General features: G+C 38.2%; 1 protein-coding gene across 3 annotated transcripts in view; it reads left to right on the top strand.

The window, feature by feature from the left end:
• The window catches only part of CNTNAP2 (contactin associated protein 2), a 624,497-nt gene that overhangs the window by 235,023 nt on the left and 367,700 nt on the right, over nucleotides 1–21,774 (top strand). For all 3 annotated transcript variants that reach the window (XM_072329823.1, XM_072329822.1, XM_072329821.1), the window contains exon 4: nucleotides 7,462–7,609. In XM_072329823.1, coding sequence (XP_072185924.1) covers nucleotides 7,462–7,609 — 148 coding nt within the window. The remainder of the gene's footprint in view (nucleotides 1–7,461; nucleotides 7,610–21,774) is intronic.

The raw sequence follows: 21,774 nt of genomic DNA, 5'->3' as shown, positions 1-21,774 counted from the left end.
GAAAGGCTGTAAGGTTGAATTTTCACAAACCCAGTGTGTGAATGCTGGTTCCTTAATCCTGAGAACAAATTACAAAAGACAAGGATAGTTTCTCATCAACAAATGCTTTCAAATCAAGCTCATCCATTTTTATTATTGAATGTGTTTCAAAATTGAAAGCAAATAAACATACAAAAAACATCTCAAGGTACTGCAGCCTCAGTTGTTTAGGATATCAAGACAAATAATTATCATCTCAGTATTTAATGAATCTCTAGGAAATAAACAGCCTGTGGTTATGGATGTAAATCAGTGACATAATGTTATTTAGGATTTCATAAAGACTCTGCAGGAAGCATTCTCTCTAGCCTTTCATTGTTGACTTCACAATCCTAATGTTATTTTATTATATTTGGTGTATACTTTATGTTTTAAAAATCTGACATTTTTCCTAATTTGATGTCATCTTGACAAAATCTGCATGATTCAGCACAGAGGTTGAAATCTTTTCATTATTCAGTTATGCAAATGTATCTGCTATCTTTGTGAATAGTAAAAATTTCTCATATATCACATTTGGTGTGAACACCAAAAAGGAATGGGATATTTGGGAAGCATAAGCTCTTTGCTACCTTTTATGTGCTGCCACGTTTAGGAAGCTGTGTTACCCTCTAAAGGTAAACTTTAAAATATCCGTCTCTATGTCCTCTTGATGAGTATGAGGTTTAGGGACAGAGAGAGAGGTTTGTAGTGGAACAAATTAACATCTTATATACACGTGCATTCTCAGATGTCCTACTTCAAATAGCTGTTACGTAAATTTAACCAAGGATTAACTGACTGGAAGTAGTTAATTTCCCTAGAAAATATACAAATAAATTGGTAACATTTCTGTCCATAAAATGATATGAACAATGATTTTGTAGGATGACAAAAACCATTCTTGCATTTGAAATGTATAAGGAGAGGGACTGGATTTTAACTTTATGCTTCATTACTGCAACAACATTTAACGAAGATAATGCACTGTGATACTCCTGGAGGAGGGAGAAAAAAAAAAAAAAAAAAAAAAAAAAAAAAAAAAAAAAAGGTTTTTTTTCCAACTTGCATTCAGTTACCTTTAATCTTTTACTAGAAACTGTGGTGAAATTTGTGTGGTTATTTTGCTTTGTTTTGTGACTTAAGAAAACCACAAACATGAACACACAAAGTTGAAATGCAGTGATAAATGCAGTGATTTGAACATGAAATCATAATACCAGGATATCATTTTGTACAGTTCTTCAAATTCTGTCTTTGAGCTTCCATTTTCATTTATTTATTTATTTATTTATTTATTTTTTCTGTGAATCAGTGCAAAGAACTGAGATATATAGAATCCATTTTTGAACAGAAATCAGATGAAAGTTATTGAGGTTACTATTAAAGTAATAAAAGATTAATCTCCAGGAAATGAGATCAAGTTCTTTTGAAGTGTAACAAGGGTTACACAGATTATAGTGTTAGCATATTATGTACTAAAAGTAGAAAATGGTGAATTGTGGTTTTGATTTAAAATGTGTCAGGGTGAAAGGCTACAAGTACTGTTTTCAAAATTATTGTTTCAGTGTAGTGGATGAAATAGATAAAATAGATCTAATTATGTACACATGGTTATAGTATGCATTAAGTAGCTAAAAACAGATGTGGGGCCTAAAGGAAACCAACAGGTGATCATTAGAGAATGTCAAGGAACAATGTGACCCAAGATTTTGTTCTATTTCAAAATGCTTGGACATATTTTGAGAATAGAAAACAGCTGTATTCAGTCATATCAGAAACCTGATAGTAGAATCTCATAAGATACAGATTTCTTCCTAATAATGATTTTTTCTTTTTTCAAACTTTACAAAAACATGAATATTTATATCTCCTTTTCATCACATGGAGTTGAAATCTGTCCAGTAAACTCCAAAGATTTGAGATGACAGGCATACAGAAAGACACAGATTCATATTTTCCACACAAGATTGTATAGGAGACTTGTTACTAATAAACCATTTTTAAGAAGCAAATAGAATAATTATTTGTTGATGGAAATTGAAATAGAACATTAGTATAAATGCTGTGATCATTGTTTGCATATTGGATTTAAAAGCTTTTGAACTGACACAATGAAAGCAGAAGTGTCTCAGAAGCTTTTCTTAACTTATTGAACAATTTTTCTTCTTTCTCTCTTACCAATGCCACAGTAGAAATAATTATAGTCTTCATACCTTAGGATCTGTTCTCAGATAGATACTAGCTAGGTTCCTACCTTTTGATATATGGATAGTTCTCAGAAATTATGTTTACAACTTGGATAACTTGCTTATCTGAAGTAACTGACTGACATGAGGATATGGCTATGAGGATATGAGCAGCAATAATGGAAGTTTATGTATATTGCAAAGAGCAGAGTTGAGTTCATATTCACATAGAGTACCATCAGTAGTATTTGTTTAGTTTATCCATAAATTGATAAACCTGAGCTCTTAGTCTCAAACCTAACATGCTGTACTTATTAAAGGTATCTTTGGGTTGTAGTAATTTGGAATAAGGAAAATACCTACCACAACTTTTATCTACACTGAGACACTGCTTTTCTCTTGAGATGCATTACTGACATTCTGAGGGATACTAGAGAAATTTTGTTTTACTGTGTTTTTCTTTTTTCATACCTTTTTTTTAAAAAAAAAAAAATATTGAGGAAAGACTGCAGTATACAAGCTGTAGTGTCACTGATTGTGCTGATCAATAGACAGAATTAAAAAGTGATTCTTACAACAAAAAAGCTATGAATTTCTATCATTTATTCTTATTCCACACATTACTAAGACATGAAAACACAATAATGTATCAAAACTGAGCTGAATGTACCAAACTTGAATTTGTTGAAATCTGAGCTATTCCATCTTCTCAGTTTATCGCCATTTTTATTTCTTTATGTATCCTGCTTTCAGCTGTATTGTGTTTGGGGGCTTTTGTATGCTTGCTTTCTACTGTTTTTACCAGCAGTTGTGTGTGTATTTTTATTATTATTATTATTATTATTATTATTATTATTATTATTATTATTATTATTATTATTATTATTATTATTGTCTTTTTATTCTTGCTTTTCTTGGACTGTCTGCTATGCATACCTTTTCTCAAGCACAACTGTCTGAGAGCTACCAGTATGTTGTCTGCTGTGCTCCTCTGCTTGAGGATGCAGTGCAGTGAGAACTCAAGCTAAGAACAAGGTTTTCCAGAGAATTTTTATTTATTTATTTTTTTGCCATGCAGGCCAAAAGCTGACTGTTGTAGCTGAAGTTGTCAGCATTTCAAGTCTGTAGTCATTCTAGGTTTTGAAATAGAATTCCAGATGTTTTGGAATATTGTGAATAATTTAAAAATAAAAAGTTAAAGGCTCAGCTAGTTCTCTGTTTAACTCACACTGGAATCTTCAAAGAAAATATAATTGTGTTTTCCACAGATATTTTCTGTCTATGGTCATTTTCATATTTCATAATAATGCACTTATGCACTTTAATTTATGCATTTTTACATACCAGCCCTGTTTGAGATAACAAATGTCATTTATAAAGTTGTAAAGCCATGGAACATAGAATCTTGATAGTGTTTTCACTATTACTGTATCAAAATAAAAGCAGAAGCCTTGATTTTTTTCATAAGGTTAGACTTATAAACTATCACGTTGTGCTGACAGTGTAAATGGCAAAATATAGCATTTAAGAAACATAAGTATTTAAGTAATGAAAAAAGCAGCCCTTCTTTGTTTAACTGGACAATAAACGTCACACTGCTATACTCTGCATTGCATCAGTTTTACATCACCCTAGAAAAAGCATACATCAAAGCAATTTTTACAATTGTCCATGAATAAACTATTAATTTGTACAGAGAATAATCTACCTGAATTAAGTTTGTTTTGGTTAAAGAGGACTTTTCTTCACTTAATAACATAACTTTTCAGTTTTGAGATTGCTTATTTGATACATAATTTTGCAATTATGGCAATTTCTTTTTTTTTTTTTTTTATTATTTTATTTTAAAAGATGATCAATGCCTCAATTCAAAATAAGGTTTTATAGTGTATTTGTTTTATTCATAGAATGGTATTGCAAATCTATTCATAGAATGGTATTGCAAATCTATTCTTCTACAGAATCTATTCTTCTGGTTTTGTCAGTTTACTTAATTAATATTCTTTAGCTGAATGTTAATGGCATTTAGGTTTGAATTTATAGTTTAGTTTCGCATTTGCTTTTGATTATTACAATTTTATTATATTATAAATATAGCTTTTTAAATTAAATATGAAGTATCCCTAACTTCACCTTCAAAAAAAAAAAAAAAAAACCAAAAAAAAACTTTGATTATCACTTTTTTTTTTTTTTTTTTTTTTTTAATGCAAATAAAATTCTACCAGATACATTTGAAGTATTTATATGTATAGTAGTGTGGCTGAAGAATATTGAGAATATTGGTAAAAACAAAGTCACTTTCAAAGAGCATTCAAGTTTAATTGCTGATGTGTGCCATGGTGGCGCACGGTGTTAGAACCGCTGTTTGCAACACTGAAGGCCCAGGGTTCGAATCCCGGTTCGAATCCCCCCTGTGGCACAAGTGGTACAACTGCCGCTCTGCTACACTAGAGGGCTTGAATCCTGGGAGTTGGACTCGATGATCCCTAAGGTCCCTTCCAACTTGCATGATACTATGATACTATGTTTTTGTTGAAGAAGGCTCTTGTGCCACAAGCTTGTCTATTTTTGCAGTGAAATAAGTTGGCCCATTATAATACATAGCATCTGTTTCATAAATCTGCTCTAGTAACTTCTGAAAAAATACATGAAACTAAACATAACTGTACTATTAAGGAAGCCAGTTACAAACCTCTTACTGAGTGCTTTTGAAAACACTACTGAACATGTGTTCGAAGCAAGTATTTAGAAAGGAATTGCAGGCATATTTTCTTACCTTCCTTCATTTTTATTACATACCGTATTGTCCTTCATTTTTATTACATAACATATTGTCCTGTGAAGTACTGTATTTAAGTGAAGTTATTGTGACTCACAACATTCCCAAATCTTTCTTCTGATAAGAGATTAAAACATAAAGCAGGTTAAATAACTTATTATATAAACAGAAGTGACCTGTAAAAAAAAAGGAGTTTACTGAACCGATGAGGGAGTGGTACCTGTTTTACAGACAGGTGAGCTGTCTTGGTCTCATTCTCAGTTTGACTTAAAGAAAAACTGCATTATCCACAGAAACAACCTTTCTGGCAATAATAATAAAAGGTTAATTAGATCAGTAGACTGTTTGTCTTGCTTAGTTTACACAAATATTTCCATCCTTTCCGGAAAAGTAGTTCTGTAAAAGTAGATTTGTGGGGGGTGGGAGAGAGGTTCTTATTCTGTATTTCTGTGACTATGATGATTATTTTGGTTTAGGAATCATTCTATGTGTAAAATAAAAATTTCATATAATGTAGGTCTGAACTGCACTTTTAAATCTTGTTAAGCTTTTCATTAATCTTCACAAACATAGCACTGCAAATTTTATTAACTCATTTTTTAATGAGAATCTGACTTAGTTAGGAGATTTTACAGCAATAGTATGTAGTTCTATTGCTATATAGTTCTATAGTATTGTTATATAGTATATAGTATTGTATATAGTTCTATAGCTCCTGGAAATTGATTTTTCATTCTCATAAAAATCAAATTTGGTCTGGTATTTGCATTACCCACAGAGCATGTTATGCTTTAAAAGCTATTTATCATTGCATAATGTTCTGCAAGTCCTTGAACAGAACTCAGGAATTAGGCAGTTATTCAATAGGATGTTTAGTTCTTGTTCAGTGTGTGCTTTTTGTTGTTGTTCGTCTGCTATTCTATTAAGCTCAGAATGCAGAACTACTATATTTCTCATAAATGCTTACCACTCAAATGTGGAAGTGTTTCATAGGCATTAAATGTTGAACCTAACAGGCTTTTCTGTGAAGGCATGAGTGCCTTAATCATTATTTAGCACATTAATTGTAGCAGTACAAACAAATAACAAATAAAAAACTATTACATGTAAAAATTTTTTGAGCTCATCAAGGAAGGGAGCCTGTGAATATTTTTGTTTAACACCACCTAGATCTACTGTGTAGTGCAGTAGATACTCATATGTATACTCATCTGAAATATCTATTGCAAATCTGAAATAGCTATATGCAAAATGTAAACATAAATTTTTGGCTTTTCAAATTTTTGATGACTATATTTTGCAGTAGGTATATTTAAAGCCTAGTTGTTTCTTCATTTATTTTTATTTCCAGTACTTGAATGTATTATAGGTTTCTATATGAATTTTTCCATGTGGCAAACATTACCTTTCTTCATATTTGCTCCAAGATACTTATTTTATAGAAAATTACTTACAAAGAGGTGTTTCTTTGAAAATGCTGTAAATGAGTAAATGGCAATCTACCAGAAGTAAACAAATGGTTTGTGCATAAGATGACAAGACAATTAAATCTAATATGTTAACAGATGGATATAATTTACTTTTAAGCAAAATACTATGAAATCTTTTAAGAGGTACAAAACTACAAAACAAGCACTGAATATTTACTTAAGTCATTTTCAAATTTTACTTGAGAGTTCTATACTTTGACTTCCCAAGTTTCAATAACTAGATCTTGTTTTGCTGTGAGAGGCTGCTATGTTCAGGAAGGAAACTGGGTGCTCATTTTCCAGAAGGTAATACAGAAACACTAAAGGAAGATTTCTGTATTCTTGGAAATTAGAAGAATTGAAGGGTTTTGTATCTGCTGTAGGAAACAAGATATAACAGGGTTTCTGTTTACAGGACAGTGACTGGTGTATGTAATCTAACTGTAAGAGGATGGGTATGCTGCCACAGAACAACCCTTTTGGACACCTTTATAAATGTTTTAGTAACTGAGGAATGATCACCAGTGCAAAATACTTTCTTACCTAGCAGCAGCTCTTATCTGAATTTACTGTATCTATAGTGGAGAAAGATGATATGAGGTTCCAGTGCTACAGTTTTGATGTTGTGAACACTATAATACTTTTCAAACCCTCTGTTAATTTGCTCAGTATCAAAGAAAACATTTTAACCAAACTTAAGTGCTAACTAGTCACTCAGAAGGCTTCACTACCATCATCATAGTATCATAGTATTGTGCGAGTTGGAAGGGACCTTAGAGATCATCGAGTCCAACTCCCGGGATTCGAGCCCTCTGTGTAGCAGAGCGGCACTTCTACCCCCTGCTCCACAGGGGGGATTCGAACCCGGGCCCCCTGGTGTTGCAGACGGGAATTCTACCGCAGCGCCACCGGGGCACACATACTACCTAAACTTTTCCTTCATAACAGAATCTTCACAATGTGTGAGATAGAAGTAATAAAATAATTTTCTTCTTCTTTCCCCTAGGCATTTCCTGGAAATACAAACTCTGATAGTGTGGTCCGACATGATTTGCAACACCCAGTTATTGCTCGCTATGTACGTATAATTCCTTTAGATTGGAATGGAGAGGGCCAAATTGGGTTAAGAATTGAGGTCTACGGCTGCTCCTACTGTAAGTTTTTTTGTTTGCTTGTTTGTTTGTTTTTTTTTTAATTCTAAGTATAAACTGCCTTTGGTTTCATATTTCATATTAAATCTGAATCCCAAGTACTTTTTCCTAAATTACATAAGATATTACAGGATTACTAATTGTAATGCCTGGGGCTTAATTAAATATTTATTTTATCCTTTTTTCTGAGTTGCTTGCTAGTTGCTAGAGATACAGAATTGGATTTAGTAACAGTACTTTGAAATCAGTACATTTGATCTTCAAGATTGTTTTTCCAGAGGGCTTGAATAGACCAGTTGAGGAAAAGATAGCATTCAGATACATGGTTTGTTGGTTCCTGAAGGTAATAGCTAGGAAACAGAACAAAATTCATTGCCTGGTGATAAAGTTAAAAATGAAGCAAGTAAAAATTCATTTGAAGAAGCTCATGTCGTCTAAATAAGTGACATGTTTTTCAGAGAATTTTCCTTTAGTTTTTAATTATAACTTAAGAATTTCATTTAAAATGACTCAGATGAGCAAAGGTGCAAATGATTATGAGCACAATAGATCATGTTTTAAGGAAAGCAAGTACTTCATAATAACAACGGTTCAAGAAAAACTTACAAATACCTAAGGAAGTGCTTTCTGATTGTTACTTAAACGACATCTGTGGCTAGTGTCTGTAACTGAACCATAAGGTGCCAGCTCTTACAAAATGCTGTTGCCTTCTGTAGAGCAAATGAGGGCAATGACAGAGCCTATATTTGAGAAATAGGCACAACAGGAAAAGATATAAAGAAGGAATTATATCACATCATTACATTACTGGCACCTAGTACCAGTTTGGAGAAAGGGACAAGCTGAGGAATGTGACACTCTCCTGTATATACAGTCGCACAGCAGAAATTGTTTTAATTAACTAACAAAAATATCTTGTGTTTTCATTTGTTTTGATTTAGGTAGGTAGACCAAAGGCTATGTGCTTTCATTAAACACTATTGAGAATCAAATCTGGTATTATTGTTCCTATTTCCATGTAATGAATTAAAGCTTCATTTTAAAATTTGTATTAAACTTAAATAATTTTTGAACAGCTGAAGTAACTTAGCTGAAAAATCAAATCAAACTTGCTATGGTGTTGGTAGGGCTGTGCTGGAGGAATTCATGGGTGTTGGATACGTTTGTAAGAAAACACGTTGTATTTGTTATCTGAGGAACTGTGGGTTATTCTGAAGTAGATTCTTGCTCAAAAAGATAGTGATCATCTATTAGGTATTAGGTAGCATTGTGAACAAGGCTCTTAATGAACCAACATTTGCCATCTCTCTACTAAAATATTTCATATGGTGTTTTAAGTGTAGTCACAGCATGATTAATGTTTACATTTAAGTATGTTTAATTTGAATACAAATGCAGGTATATGGAGCCAGAAACCAATTTTTTTTTTCTTTTGTGTTTTTAGAATACAGCACCATTTTAACAAAACAACAACAGCAACAACAAAAAGGAAAATAAAACATTTTAAAATTGTAGAATAAAAAATAAACTACTTTTTAGTATCATTATTATCATTTATTTATTTATTTAGCCAAAATATTTACAAGTACAAGGTTTTAAGCTTTAGGGTTTTTTGTTTGTTAGTTTTTGTGGGTTTTTTTGTTTTGTTTTGTGTTGCTTTTTTTTTTTTTTTTAAATAAATGTATATATAATGCACTGTAAGTACGTGACAAGATGAATTTGGAGTCTGAAACTAAATGTGAGGAAAAGCATAGTAGGCTGACAGAATTATTTATGTCGCCGGATGAAAAGTTGCTTGAAAGACTGCATTTCTGGAGAAGAACAAAGTATATCTACAAAGGAAACAATGAATCAACTAAAAAAAAAATAGTGATAAAATGTGTCTTCGCAGACAATTGAAGTAGCAAATCCTAACCTATGGTTTTCCTCTAAGACTGAGTAGGACTGTTTGTATTATAAGTTATTTCAGCATTTTGTTAATGACATTAATAATAATATTTTGCATTTATAAGTCTATAGGGACTTCTTTTCTTTTTTTTCTTTCCCAACCCCCGCCCCCTGAAACAAACAAACAAACAACAACAACAACTCTCCTAAAATACTCTGTAGATTTTAGATGCAGGAATCAGCTAGGCTGTCCCTGAATCAATATGCTGATATCAGTAGATAGCAGCAGCATGGCTGAGAAGAATATATGTGTGAGAGTTCCAAACTTGTCTTCAAATGCATCATCTGGAGCCAGCTGTGTAAAGCTTCATAGTTCCATAAACAATGTCAGGAGCAAAGTTTTTAGCCCTATGATTAGTAATGTATACTGAAGCATTATCATTAACCAGTGAGATTTGCAGATTAATCCTGCTGTCAGGTCTGTATAGATAACAAGCAATTTTTGAAGCCTGATTAAAAATACTGACATCTAGTCAAATTTGTATCAGATTTTTGAAACAGTACCTGAAGCAAAAGGTTGCTCAGTACCCAACAATCATATATTTTTCTTCAAGATTGTAGATTTATATTGAACATAGTCTTTTACATATTTTCAGATGTAGAACTTGCACATTTTCTCATAGTACAAGGTTTAATTGGAAAGTCATACACTTAGTGCCTAAGAAAAATCTTTCATTGCACAATACAGCAACCTGGCTATTAGTCTCAGAGTATTACAAACTCTCATTAAGCCACATATTGGAATACATGGTCATTAATTGCCATATTAATTTGTTCTTATTTTTCCTTGAGCATGCTGATAAAATACGTATTGTTTTTGTGTGTGTGTGTCAGAAATGGAAAACACATTCCCTAGAGAAGTTTGTAGAATTATAAAATATTTCTCTTCAAGGTGCTCTTCCTTATTTAATCATTTGCTTGCCTTCTTGCATTAAGCTTGACATTTGTCTGTCTTTGAAACTGCAGATAGGATCTGTGAAGTTACTTTCTAATAGAAGATCTCTTGGTAGTCACAATAAATAAATAAATAAAAGGTTCCTGTCTCGCTCCAATTTATAGGAGGGAGACAAGGTTCTTTGGTATATGAATACCTGGTGTGAGATTAAGAAACAATGGTTCAAATGTTGGTCCAACTAGTTTATTACAAGTCCTAGCTGTTCAGAGAAATGGGGAAGGGAAGTTGGATGATAGGAATGACAGGAAATGTAAGCAAGGAGTGTCTGTAGAGAGCAAAAGAGATAGTCACCACCGTGGTTCCAGAGAGGTACATAGTAGGTCCCTTTATCTCAGGAACTCGTCTGATCACCGTGGGGGATGGGAGAAAGCCAGGAAGCTCCGCAGCAAGCAGGCATCCGGAGGTTCTTCTGAAGAGGTTTTCCCCTCAGGGAATTCTCTGTCAAAGGTGCCTTTGGGAGTTTGTCTTCAAAGTCCCTAGTTTAGTGAGGGCCTTTTATCCCCCATTTCTGTGGGTTTTCTCTTCTTCTTCTTTTCTCCCAGTTTAGTGTGACATTCCTGGCCCAACAGAAAAACAAGCAGGAAGTGGTGCCTCCGTTGCCATGCACAAGCATTATCACCTTTTGCAGTGGTCAGCTCCTTCAAGCAGCACCCCTGAAAAAAGACTGCTTGTCCTGCTTCTGCTTGTCTTCGCAATCATAACCAGAGGTGCTGTGGTATGGTGATACCCGTCATTCACACCCCTGGATAATTAGCAGTTGTCAGTCAGTCTTATCACCAGAAAGGCCTCACGAAGCAAGCTTTGAGACGAAAAAAGAAAAATAATTTTGTCTTTCACAGCTCCCTCTGCTATAAGATTGAGAATGTACTTTACATTTCCCTCTGTGAATAAGTGCTGATGTCAAATTGTCAAATTTAGGAAAGATTTTAATTCTCTATGGGGTAAAAAGGCACTGTTAATAAAATAATAACAATAACAATCATAAATAGTGAGTAAAAAAATAACTTGCTTATTGCCTATCTTAATGCAAGTGTTCAGTGAGAAGAACAAGCATGGAAAAAGAAGCAAAGTATATAACAACAAGAAAACAACAACTGTAGTCAATTGGAGTTTCAGCTTTCATTTTAAAATCATAAAATTTTGTTAGGTTAGAAGGGATCTTGAATATCATGTGGTTCCAATGCTCTGAGATGGGCACAGTTGCCAGCCACTAGATCAGGTTGCCCAGGGCCCCATCTAGCCTGGACCTGAATGCCTCTAAGGGAAGAGCACCCACATCTTCTCTGGGCAACGTTTTCCAGTGCCTTACCACAGTGCATAAAAAATTTCCTCCTAACATCTAACCTAAGTCTCCTTTCTTTTAGTTTAAAACCATTCCTGCCTGCCTGCTGTCACTATCAAACAATGTAAATAGTTGATTTTCTGCCTGTTCATAAGTTCCTCTCAAGTACTGGAAGGCCACAGTGAGATCTCCCAGAAAAAACAGTCCTCCTCTCCACTATAAATAAGCCCAAGTTCCTCACAGGAGAGGTGCTCCAGCCCTCAGATCGTCTTCGTGGCTGCACTCTGCACCCATTCCAACGGCTCCATGTCTTTATTGTCATCAGAACCTCGGACCTGGGCACGGTATTTCAGGTGCTACTTCACAAGGACAGAACTGAGGGAGATAATTGCCTCCTGTTACCCTGTTGGCTGCCTTTCTTATGAGGCAGTCCAGTATACCATTGGCCTTCCAAATTGCAAGTGCACACTGCTGTCTCATATCCAGCTCTTCATCCACCAGGATTCCCAGGTTCTATTTGACAGAGCTGCCCTCAACAAGTTCTTCTCCCACTCTGCACATATATATCTGAGATCGCTCCAGCCCAAGTGGCAACACCTCACATTTTGGTTTGTTGAATCTCATTTGGTTTTACGTAGGCCCACTTTTCAAGCTCTTTCTGGTCCCTTTGGCTGGTATCTCTCCCTTCTGTCACATTAACTGTATCACTCAGTTTGGTGTCAACTGCAAAGTTGCTGAGAGTGCTTTCAATCCCACTAGGTCATAGATAACGATACTGAATAGTATGAGTCTCAAGAAGGAAACATATTTAAGGACCATATGAAAGGCTTTGCAGAAGCCTAAGTAGAGGACATCTGCTGTTATTTGTTTGTCCACTGATGCCATCACTCCAACATAGGAAGCCACCAAATTGGTCTTTGTTGATGTAGGGCAAATGAGGGCTTCGATCTTATCTATGGTTGCATTGGGTAACCCCTTGGTCTTACCTGACCACACAACACCCAGGAATTTAACTGATAGCCCTGGTTCTCGTACTTTTTGTTGATTTATAGCCCATCCTTTTGCATTTGCCAGATCCAGTACACAGTGATATGTGTCTATCTCTGTACTTAATGTATCTATGTGGGAGGTGATGTTGGGTATCACCACATGGATCAGTGGCATGACTTTATTTAGTTCTTTGTATTTTACTATCATTCACCACATACCATCTGACTTTCTGACTGGCCATATAGGGGAGTTGTATGGGCTGTGTGCGGGTCTAATGATCCCTTCTCTCTCCAGTTGCTGCACAGTCTTAGTAGTTTCTTCTCAGTCACCCAGGAGTCTATACTGCTTTGTATTTGTGATCCAGTGCAGTTCTGGCAAACAATTAGGTTCGATTTTTGCATGAACCCTTATGATTGACTGCACTGCCTGTATGCTAATACATCTTTCCCTCAATCTGAACTCTCCTTCAGTGGTTTGGAGAGTCAGACCTGACAGGATGTCTGTCCCCAATATGTACTCTGGAACTGAGGCAATAGACACCTTGTACTCCCGGGGTGGTAGACGCCCAACCTCCTGTTTCAACCATGTCTGGGTTACAGGGATCATCTGCCCCCAAGCCCACCAAACCCACACCTTAGTGCCTGAAAATTGGTTTGGGTCACCATATATAACTGGTGTTTCTGCTGCAGTATGTCATAACCCACTGCACATTTGGGGACCAATGAATCATTAGTTCAACATGGAGACTCCAGTTCCCTCTAGAGACCCTAGTCTTGGGGAATTTTGGCTTCTCTGTCATGCCATCAGCTTTGCAATCCCTAAGTCTTTTTCCTCTGACAGCTTATCTGTGGCTGCCCGGGCCATCTGAGGAGGCTTATGTTTTTTCAATGGGACTATGAAGTCTTCTAGATTCCGCATGTTTTGCAGAATTCATTCTATGAGTCTAGCTGCTTCCATCTGAGGTGAGTGTTGGAATCTCTGACTGTTTGGTAACTGTTTCCATAGTTGTAATAAGACCTGATTAGGCTGCCCATCAGTCTTTTGAAATTGAACTCCTGCTCTAATCAGGTCACTGAACATTTGTTTTCTTGAGACCCTGATGGCTCCAGATTGAATTACCTTAGGGGCAGGTATCCTAAGTTGTGGTGGTGGATAGATGTCTGACTTTTCCACCACCATTCGGACATTGGGCGTGTCCCATAGGTGCTCTGTCTTTCCCAGATCTGCCATCAATTGGGTGACCTATTGTATCATGGCCTCTGAGGCCACTAGGGCAGTGTTGATGCCAAAGTAACATACTGGTGTGGTGGAGCGTGCTGAAGGATGAGGTCCCTTATTCCTGCTGAAAATTTCATCAAGTCTGGGCTCTCAAAATCCTCCTCATACATTGTCTCCTTCATGCCTAATTCCTGAATGTAGTTTTGCAAGTCGTCCATAGAGGACCATAGGCTAGTATTTAATGGTATATCACTCTTGTTCGCGTTGCAAGGCATGCAGCCATTAACCATGTAATAAAGGAATGATTTTCATCATTATGTTGGATGGTTGCATATAGTCTTTTCATGAACTCAGGGTGAGTGGTAATGGATGCCAGTTTTGAAATTTCTGATCCATTCACTACAGTGCTTTCTGCCCCTATGACATACAATCAGAGCAGCCACAGTGGCACACTCTTCATTTTTGTCTAAACCGCTGAACAAAATCCATTAATTCAGCTGCCATGTATGGGCAAGCTGTTACATACAGTGTGCTCTGGGCAGGGGGCCACTGGTCAGGGGGCAGCCCCACTGGCCTATCCTGCATTTTTTTTGGTTGGTTGGTTTTAGAGTTACAACTGGTGTGACCTCAAAGGGATCTAGCTCTAGCTGAGCTTCAAGATCTGACCTTTTAGTGCTTTCATTTACAGAGTCCAGATTCTGTGGATTCTCTTGCACAGGGTCCCCCAGCAATTTCTGGAGAGATATTCTGGATTTTTTGTAGGAGAATGACCTGAGTAGGTTTTTTTGCTCTCAAAATTGTGACCTGTCTTTCCAGTTCTTCAGTACAATCATACAATAGTTGATTTTCATCAGTAAGAACTGCTTCAGTTATATTTAGCCTATTCAAGGCCATCTGCACCACCACGGAGGCAGCTGACTGTTGTTCTTGAGTAGTGAGTACATTTTTGTTTCGACTATTGAAATACTCAGCCAGATGGGCTGGACACACTTGAACATTTCTCACAGAAAGTGAGGAAGCAAAATCCGGAACCCACTGTTTCTTAACAGAGAAGGTCTTGTGGGGGATGTAAAGGTTGGAGACCATCTGGAACAGAGTGATTACAACATGATAGATTTTTTGATCCTAGTTGAACCACAGAGGGGAGTCAGCAGAACTGCCACATTGGACTTCTAGAGGGCAGAATTTGGCCTTTTTCATACCATGGCTGGGAGGATCCTTTGGGAGGTAGGTTTGGATGGTGTGGGAGCCCAGGAAGGCTGGAAATACTTTAAGGAAGTAAAATTTTAAAGGTCTAGGAGCTGACCATCCCCAAGTCACAGAAGGCAAGCTGGTGGGCAAGGAGGCCGGACTGGCTGAACAGAGACCTTTGGCTCGAACTCAAGAGCAAAAGGACAGTTTGTGGTCTCTGGAAGCGTGGGCAAGCTAGTTACGATGGTTACAGGTGTGTAGTGAAGCTGTGCAGAGAGAAAATTAGAAAATTCAAAGCCCAGCTAGAACTGAACTTGGCCACTAAGGTAAAGGACAACAATAAACACTTTTATAAATATATAAGCAGCAAGAGGAGGGCTAGGGAGAATCTCCATTCCTTGATGGACGCTGAGGGCAACTTGGTCACCAAGGATCAGGATAAGGCTGAAGTACTTAATGCCTTCTTTGCCTTAGTCTGTTAAACACTAAGTAAGTAAGACTTGTTGCTCCCTGGGAACACAGACCCCTGTGCTGGTAGATACAAATGGGGAACAGAATAGGCCCTGCATAATCCATGATGAGATGGTTTTGGACCTGCTCCAAAAGCTGGGCACTCACAAGTCTACAGAGCCAGATGGAATGCACCCTAGAGTGCTGAGAGAGTTGGCAGATGTGATTGCCAAGCCACTCTCCATCATTCTTTGGCAGTCCTGGCCAACTGGAAATGTGCCAGTGGACTGGAGTCTGGCAAATGTGATGTCCATCTTCAAGATGGTCCTGGTAGCTGTAGACCTATCATTCTCACCTCAGTGCCAGGGAAGATTATGGAACAGATAATTTTTTTTATTATTATTATTTTTACTTTTATTTTTTTTTTCCTGGAAACTCATATGGTGTTGTGTTTGGGATTTAAGGTGATCATGGCTTACATATGATCATAGACTGCCCTGGGTTGAAATGGACCATAATGATGATCTCGTTTCAACCCCCCTGCTATGTACAGGGTTGCCAAGCTATGCTAGACCATGCTACCCAAAGCCACATCCACATCCATGTCCTTGAATGCTTCTGGGGATGGGGCATTCACAACATTCTTGGGCAACTTGTTTCAGAGCATCACCACCCTCTGGGTAAGAAGGGGAGAGATAAAGAGAAATACACATACACTCAGAAAAAAATAAAATAAAAAACAACAACAAAAAACTGAACCGAAACAACCTCTTATTGCCCTACTCAGAGCAGCACAGCAAGTTCGTAGTTTTTGTCAGCATATGCACTAATACACATGGAAGCATTCATTTTAGATAATCAGTGTGAGAGAGAAGCAGAAACTCACTAAGCTAGTGCACTCTTTCTTACTGACCCTTTGGAGATGGCAAACAGCTGAAAGAGAGAGAAGGAACATGCCAGTAGTGGATTCGATAGGTAGTACCAGCAGAGCATCCCCTGCTTAAAGGTGCATTTTCCTCTCTCTCCTACCACAGCTTCTCTTCTGCTTCTATTCTCAGTCTTCAAGGTTATTTCCACTTGCATTCTGTACTCTCATGGCCAATGCATGATACAAAGACTGAGAGGAACACCTAATTCCAAAAACAAGATAAACTACTCTCTGCAAAACAAAATATTTGCAGCTACAGCCTCAAATATCAGTTCCCCTAAAACTGTCAGAATATTTTGTTCCATCCCAGGATCATTCTTCAGTCAGAGGCCTTTAGGTCCCCAACACAGAAGTTAAACAGCTTGTGGTGGTTTTGATTTTGTTTGTTTGTTTGGATGTTTGCTTTGCTTTTGGGGAGATCTTTTTGCACCTTAGTATTCTGATTCTTCCAGAGCAACCTTCTTGTGTTTCATATTTGTTTTACAAGAATGATTCTGCTCCCCAGAATTTGTTTTTGAATATGTCTTTAAGTAAGTATTACTGTCTCGCTCTTTTTCTCTAAATGGAGTGTGGTTATTCTTGAACACTTCTTCTACATTTTGAATACATGAAAAGTTTTGGTAGATGCAGTTACTGCAGACTTGAATTCAGTGGTCAGCTCAACTGAACAAATGCATCAGCTGTATGTTCTGTCAGTGTTATTTATCCAAAACTTCCATGACAAATTATGAAAAGATCATGTAAGTATCATATTATGTATCTTTGTTCTTGATGAAAGGATGAACTGGGTTAGCTGTAGTTAAGACTGTAGTTAGTACTAATGTGTGATGTTATTTTTCTACATAATGCAAAATAAGTTTCATTCTTATTAGTAATACAAGGGTATGTGTGATAACATTTGGTAAAATATCATAGCTACCCATAGAATTCTAGGTATTATGGGAAGAGAAATTTCCTCACAGAGTGCTTTTCCTGGAGAGTATGCACCTCTACTGTATTTACTGGATTGACCAAGTGTACTTCAAACAAAATTATGAGACAGTCAAACTCTCATGGAAAATCCAGTGCTTTCAAGCTCCTTGTATTCACGATTATGAACAGCACTGCAAAGTGCAAAGCCAATGATAGCTCAGTTTTTGCTTGCCTTGTTATAATAGAATTTAGGCAAGCAGCTGCAGTGAAATGCACGTAAAGCACACACGCATAGTGAAATGCAGCATTTTGAAAATACTGCATTTATTGCCACGAAGTGTCATAGCACAAGGGAATTTTGTGAAAACGAAGCCTTTGATCTAATTAAATCTCCTACATAGGAATATTACCAAATGTCCAAAATTGCTTTCCATGATTTATAGAACGGCTTATAAAGAGACTCGAAGACTAAATATATGTTTGCTTTCCCTATCCAGAAATGTTCTACAGCACAGATTTTGCTGTTTTACATTATTGGTAATAATGCAATTCAATGTCATTGCTACTTTTTCTAGAGAAAGTTCATGCCAAGTAAATTTTGAATGTCATGAATAGTTCAGATCAGTGGGATATTATTTCATATGATCACAAGCTGCCCTATCCACTGGGAGGCAACTGAAAAAAAGGCCAACAAAACTGTTAAATTCTGAAGAATTTGTTTTCAGATCGATATCTTCCTTGTTTCTCATGCATACTCATATAGTTGTGTAAGTGTAATACAAAGCTGTGACTTCATTTCTTGTCACAATATGTACTCTTGCCTTTCTGAGGAGATCTTAGCCTTCACTGAAGTCATAAATCATAGAATCATAGAATTATCCAGGTTGGAAAAGACCTTGAAGATCATCAAGTCCAACCGCAGCCTAACCAGTACCCCATCTCTAAGAAAAAAAAAAAACAAAACAAAAAAAAAAAAAAAAAAACAAAAAAAACCCAACCTCTGCTAAATCATATCCCTGAGTACCACATCCAAACGGCTCTTAAACACATCCAGGGATGGCGATTCAACCACCTCCCTGGGGAGCCCATTCCAGTACCTAACCACCCTTTCTGTAAAGAAGTTCTTCCTAATATCCAACCTAAACTTGCCCTGGCGCAACTTGAGGCCATTTCCCCTCGTCCTGTCACTTGTCACTAGTGAGAAGAGACCTGCCCCACTCTCACTGTAAGAACCTTTCAGGTACTGGAAGACGGCAATAAGGTCTCCCCTCAGTCTCCTCTTCCTCAGGCTAAACAGCCCCAGCTTCCTTAGCCTCTCCTCATAGGGCTGATTCTCCAAGCCCTTCACGAGCCTCGTTGTCCTTCTCTGGACCTGCTCCAGTACCTCCATATCTTTCTTGTGCTGAGGTGCCCAAAACTGGACACAGTACTCGAGGTGAGGCCTCACCAATGCCAAGTACAGGGGCTGGATGACTTCCTTAGTCCTGCTCACCACACCATTCTTGATACAAGCCAGGATGCCGTTGGCCTTCTTGGCCACCCGGGCACACTGTCGGCTCATGTTCAGCCGTGCATCAATCAGTACCCCCAGGTCCATTTCCTCCACACAGTCCTCCAGCCACTCCGCCCCAAGCCTATAGCGCTGCCTGGGGTTGTTGTGGCCGAAGTGCAGGACTCGGCATTTGGCCTTGTTAAACCTCATTCCATTGGCTTCAGCCCAGCTCTCCAGCCTGTCCAGATCCCTCTGTAGGACCTCGCTACCCCCAGGCAGATCCACACTCCCAGCCAATTTAGTGTCATCTGCGAACTTACTGAGAGCGCACTCAATGCCCCCATCGAGGTCATCAATAAAGATGTTGAAGAGGACAGGCCCCAGCACTGACCCCTGGGGAACACCACTTGTGACCGGTCGCCAGCTGGATTTAACTCCATTTACCACCACTCTCTGAGCCCGGCCCTCCAGCCAGCTCCTTACCCAGCCGAGAGTGTACCCATCCAAGCCATGGGCTGCCAGCTTCTGCAGGAGAATAGCATGGGAGACAGTGTCGAAGGCTTTACTGAAGTCCAGGTAGACCACATCAACAGCCTTTCCCTCATCCAGCAGATGGGTCACTAGATCATAGAAGGAGATCAGGTTGGTCAAACAGGACCTGCCCTTCATGAACCCATGCTGGCTAGGCCTGATCCCCCGGTCATCCCGCACATGCCGCGTGATCTCCCTCAAGACTATCTGTTCCATAACCTTCCCTGGAACCGAGGTCAGGCTAACAGGCCTATAGTTCCCTGGATCCTCCTTACAACCCTTCTTGTAAATGGGAGTCACGTCAGCAAGCCTCCAGTCTTCTGGGACCTCACCAGTCAACAAGGAGAGCTGGTAGATGATGGAAAGCGGCTCGGCTACCACCTCTGCCAGTTCCCTCAGCACTCTCGGGTGGATCTCATCCGGCCCCATGGACTTGTGGCAGTCCAGCTGGAATAGTAAGTCTCTGATCGTTTCTTCCAGAATCACAGGGGGGCTAGCGTGCTCCCCAGCCGAGACTACCAGGTCAGAGGAGTACCCTGAGGATAACTGGTCTGACCTTTAAAGACAGACGTAAAGAAGGCATTCAGAACCTCCGCCTTTTCCTTATCCTCAGTGGTCACATTCCCAGCCTCATCCAGTAAAGAGTGGATATTCTCCTTTGTCCTCCTCTTACTGTTAATGTACTTATAAAAGAGTTTGTTATTCCTTTTCACCCCGGCGGCCAGGTTAAATTCGAGCTGGGCTTTTGCCTTTCTGATTTCACTCCTACATATCCTAACGACTTCCTTGAATTCATTCTCAGTTGCCCGTCCCTCCTTCCACAGGCGGTAGATTTTCTTTTTCTCTCGGAGCCTCAAGAACAGCTCCCTCTTCATCCACCCCGGTCTTCTTCCCCGCCGGCTCATTTTGCAGCTCAGGGGGACCGCCTGCTCCTGCGCCCTTAGGACTTCCTTCTTGAAGAGCAACCAGCTCTCTTGGACCCCTTTGTTTGCTAAGACTGAATGCCAGGGGACTCCCCCTACTAGTCTCTTGAACAAATCAAAGTCCGCCCTCCGGAAGTCCAAGGTAGCAGTTCTATTATTCCCTCTCCAAGCTCCACTATGAATCAAGAAATGTATCATTTCATGGTCACTCTGCCCAAGGCAGCCCCCAACCTCCACATCTCCTACCAGACCATCCCTGTTCGTGAACAGCAGGTCTAGTGGGGCAGTTCCTCTCGTGGGCTCTCTTACCAGCTGCATCAGGAAGGCATCCTCTATGCACTCCAAAAACCTCCTAGATTGTTTCCTCTATGATGTGCTGTACTCCCAGCATATGTCGGGGAAGTTGAAGTCCCCCATGAGGACAAGGGCTGATGACCGTGCAGCTCGTGCCAGCTGCTCATAGAACACCTCATCTGTCTCTTCAACCTGGTTTGGCGGTCTATAACAGACGCCCACCAGGATATCTGCCTTGTCAGCCCTTCCTCTGATCTTAACCCATAGGGATTCAACCACAAATGAATGTACTTTAAGGTGCAAAATGAACTTGCAAACAGTTGTGAAATGCAAATGTAAAAAGAGCCTTGGTATTAAAACTGATGAAGAAAATTTTAAAAATCTTGCATGGTAGAGATGGAGAGAGAGAAGAGCCCACTAACAGGAATAAAATTCATTTACTGGAAATGAACTGTGCCCTTTTTGTCAAAACCTGAAAAGCATATGGCTACAGGAAGAAGGAGTCATATACCTATGCACATCACAAGTAACAAATTCTAACAATAAGTATTTCTGAACCTTCCCTAAATCCATATTTCTTTGTAATGATTTCTCCTAATTATCTTTGCAGTAAAAAATATCCAATTAGATAGGAAAAAATAACACAGTGTTTAGCAGATGAACTAACAGTATTAAACAGCAGCGAGCTAACGGTCCACTCTAGTCTTCCTAATTAGGCATCTCTCCCTCTGCATGAAGTTTAAAGTTGAAAATGCAAGTAACATAACAAACAAAATATATAGAAAATATATAGGTTAAAAGGCTTTTTTTTTTTTTTTTTTTTTTTTTTTTTTTTTTTTCCTCCTGGTAGACAGTGAAGAAAATAAGAGAGAAAAAAAGAAAAATCTACACCACCACTTGCCCTCACTGATCTGTAAATGCCTCATGAATTGCAGTAAAGATTGTAACATTTATTTTATTATATTTGATCAGTTCTAGTGTCATCCTGTTCAATTTTCTTGTGAAAAACATCTTGGAGTAATGAGACTCCAAGACTAGGGATTAAAATTAACTTT

The sequence above is a fragment of the Excalfactoria chinensis genome, chromosome 2 (assembly GCF_039878825.1).
Source record: "Excalfactoria chinensis isolate bCotChi1 chromosome 2, bCotChi1.hap2, whole genome shotgun sequence".
NCBI lineage: Eukaryota > Metazoa > Chordata > Aves > Galliformes > Phasianidae > Excalfactoria > Excalfactoria chinensis.
Note: the sequence above shows the minus strand (reverse complement) of the source record. Positions and strands in the feature narration are given on the sequence as shown.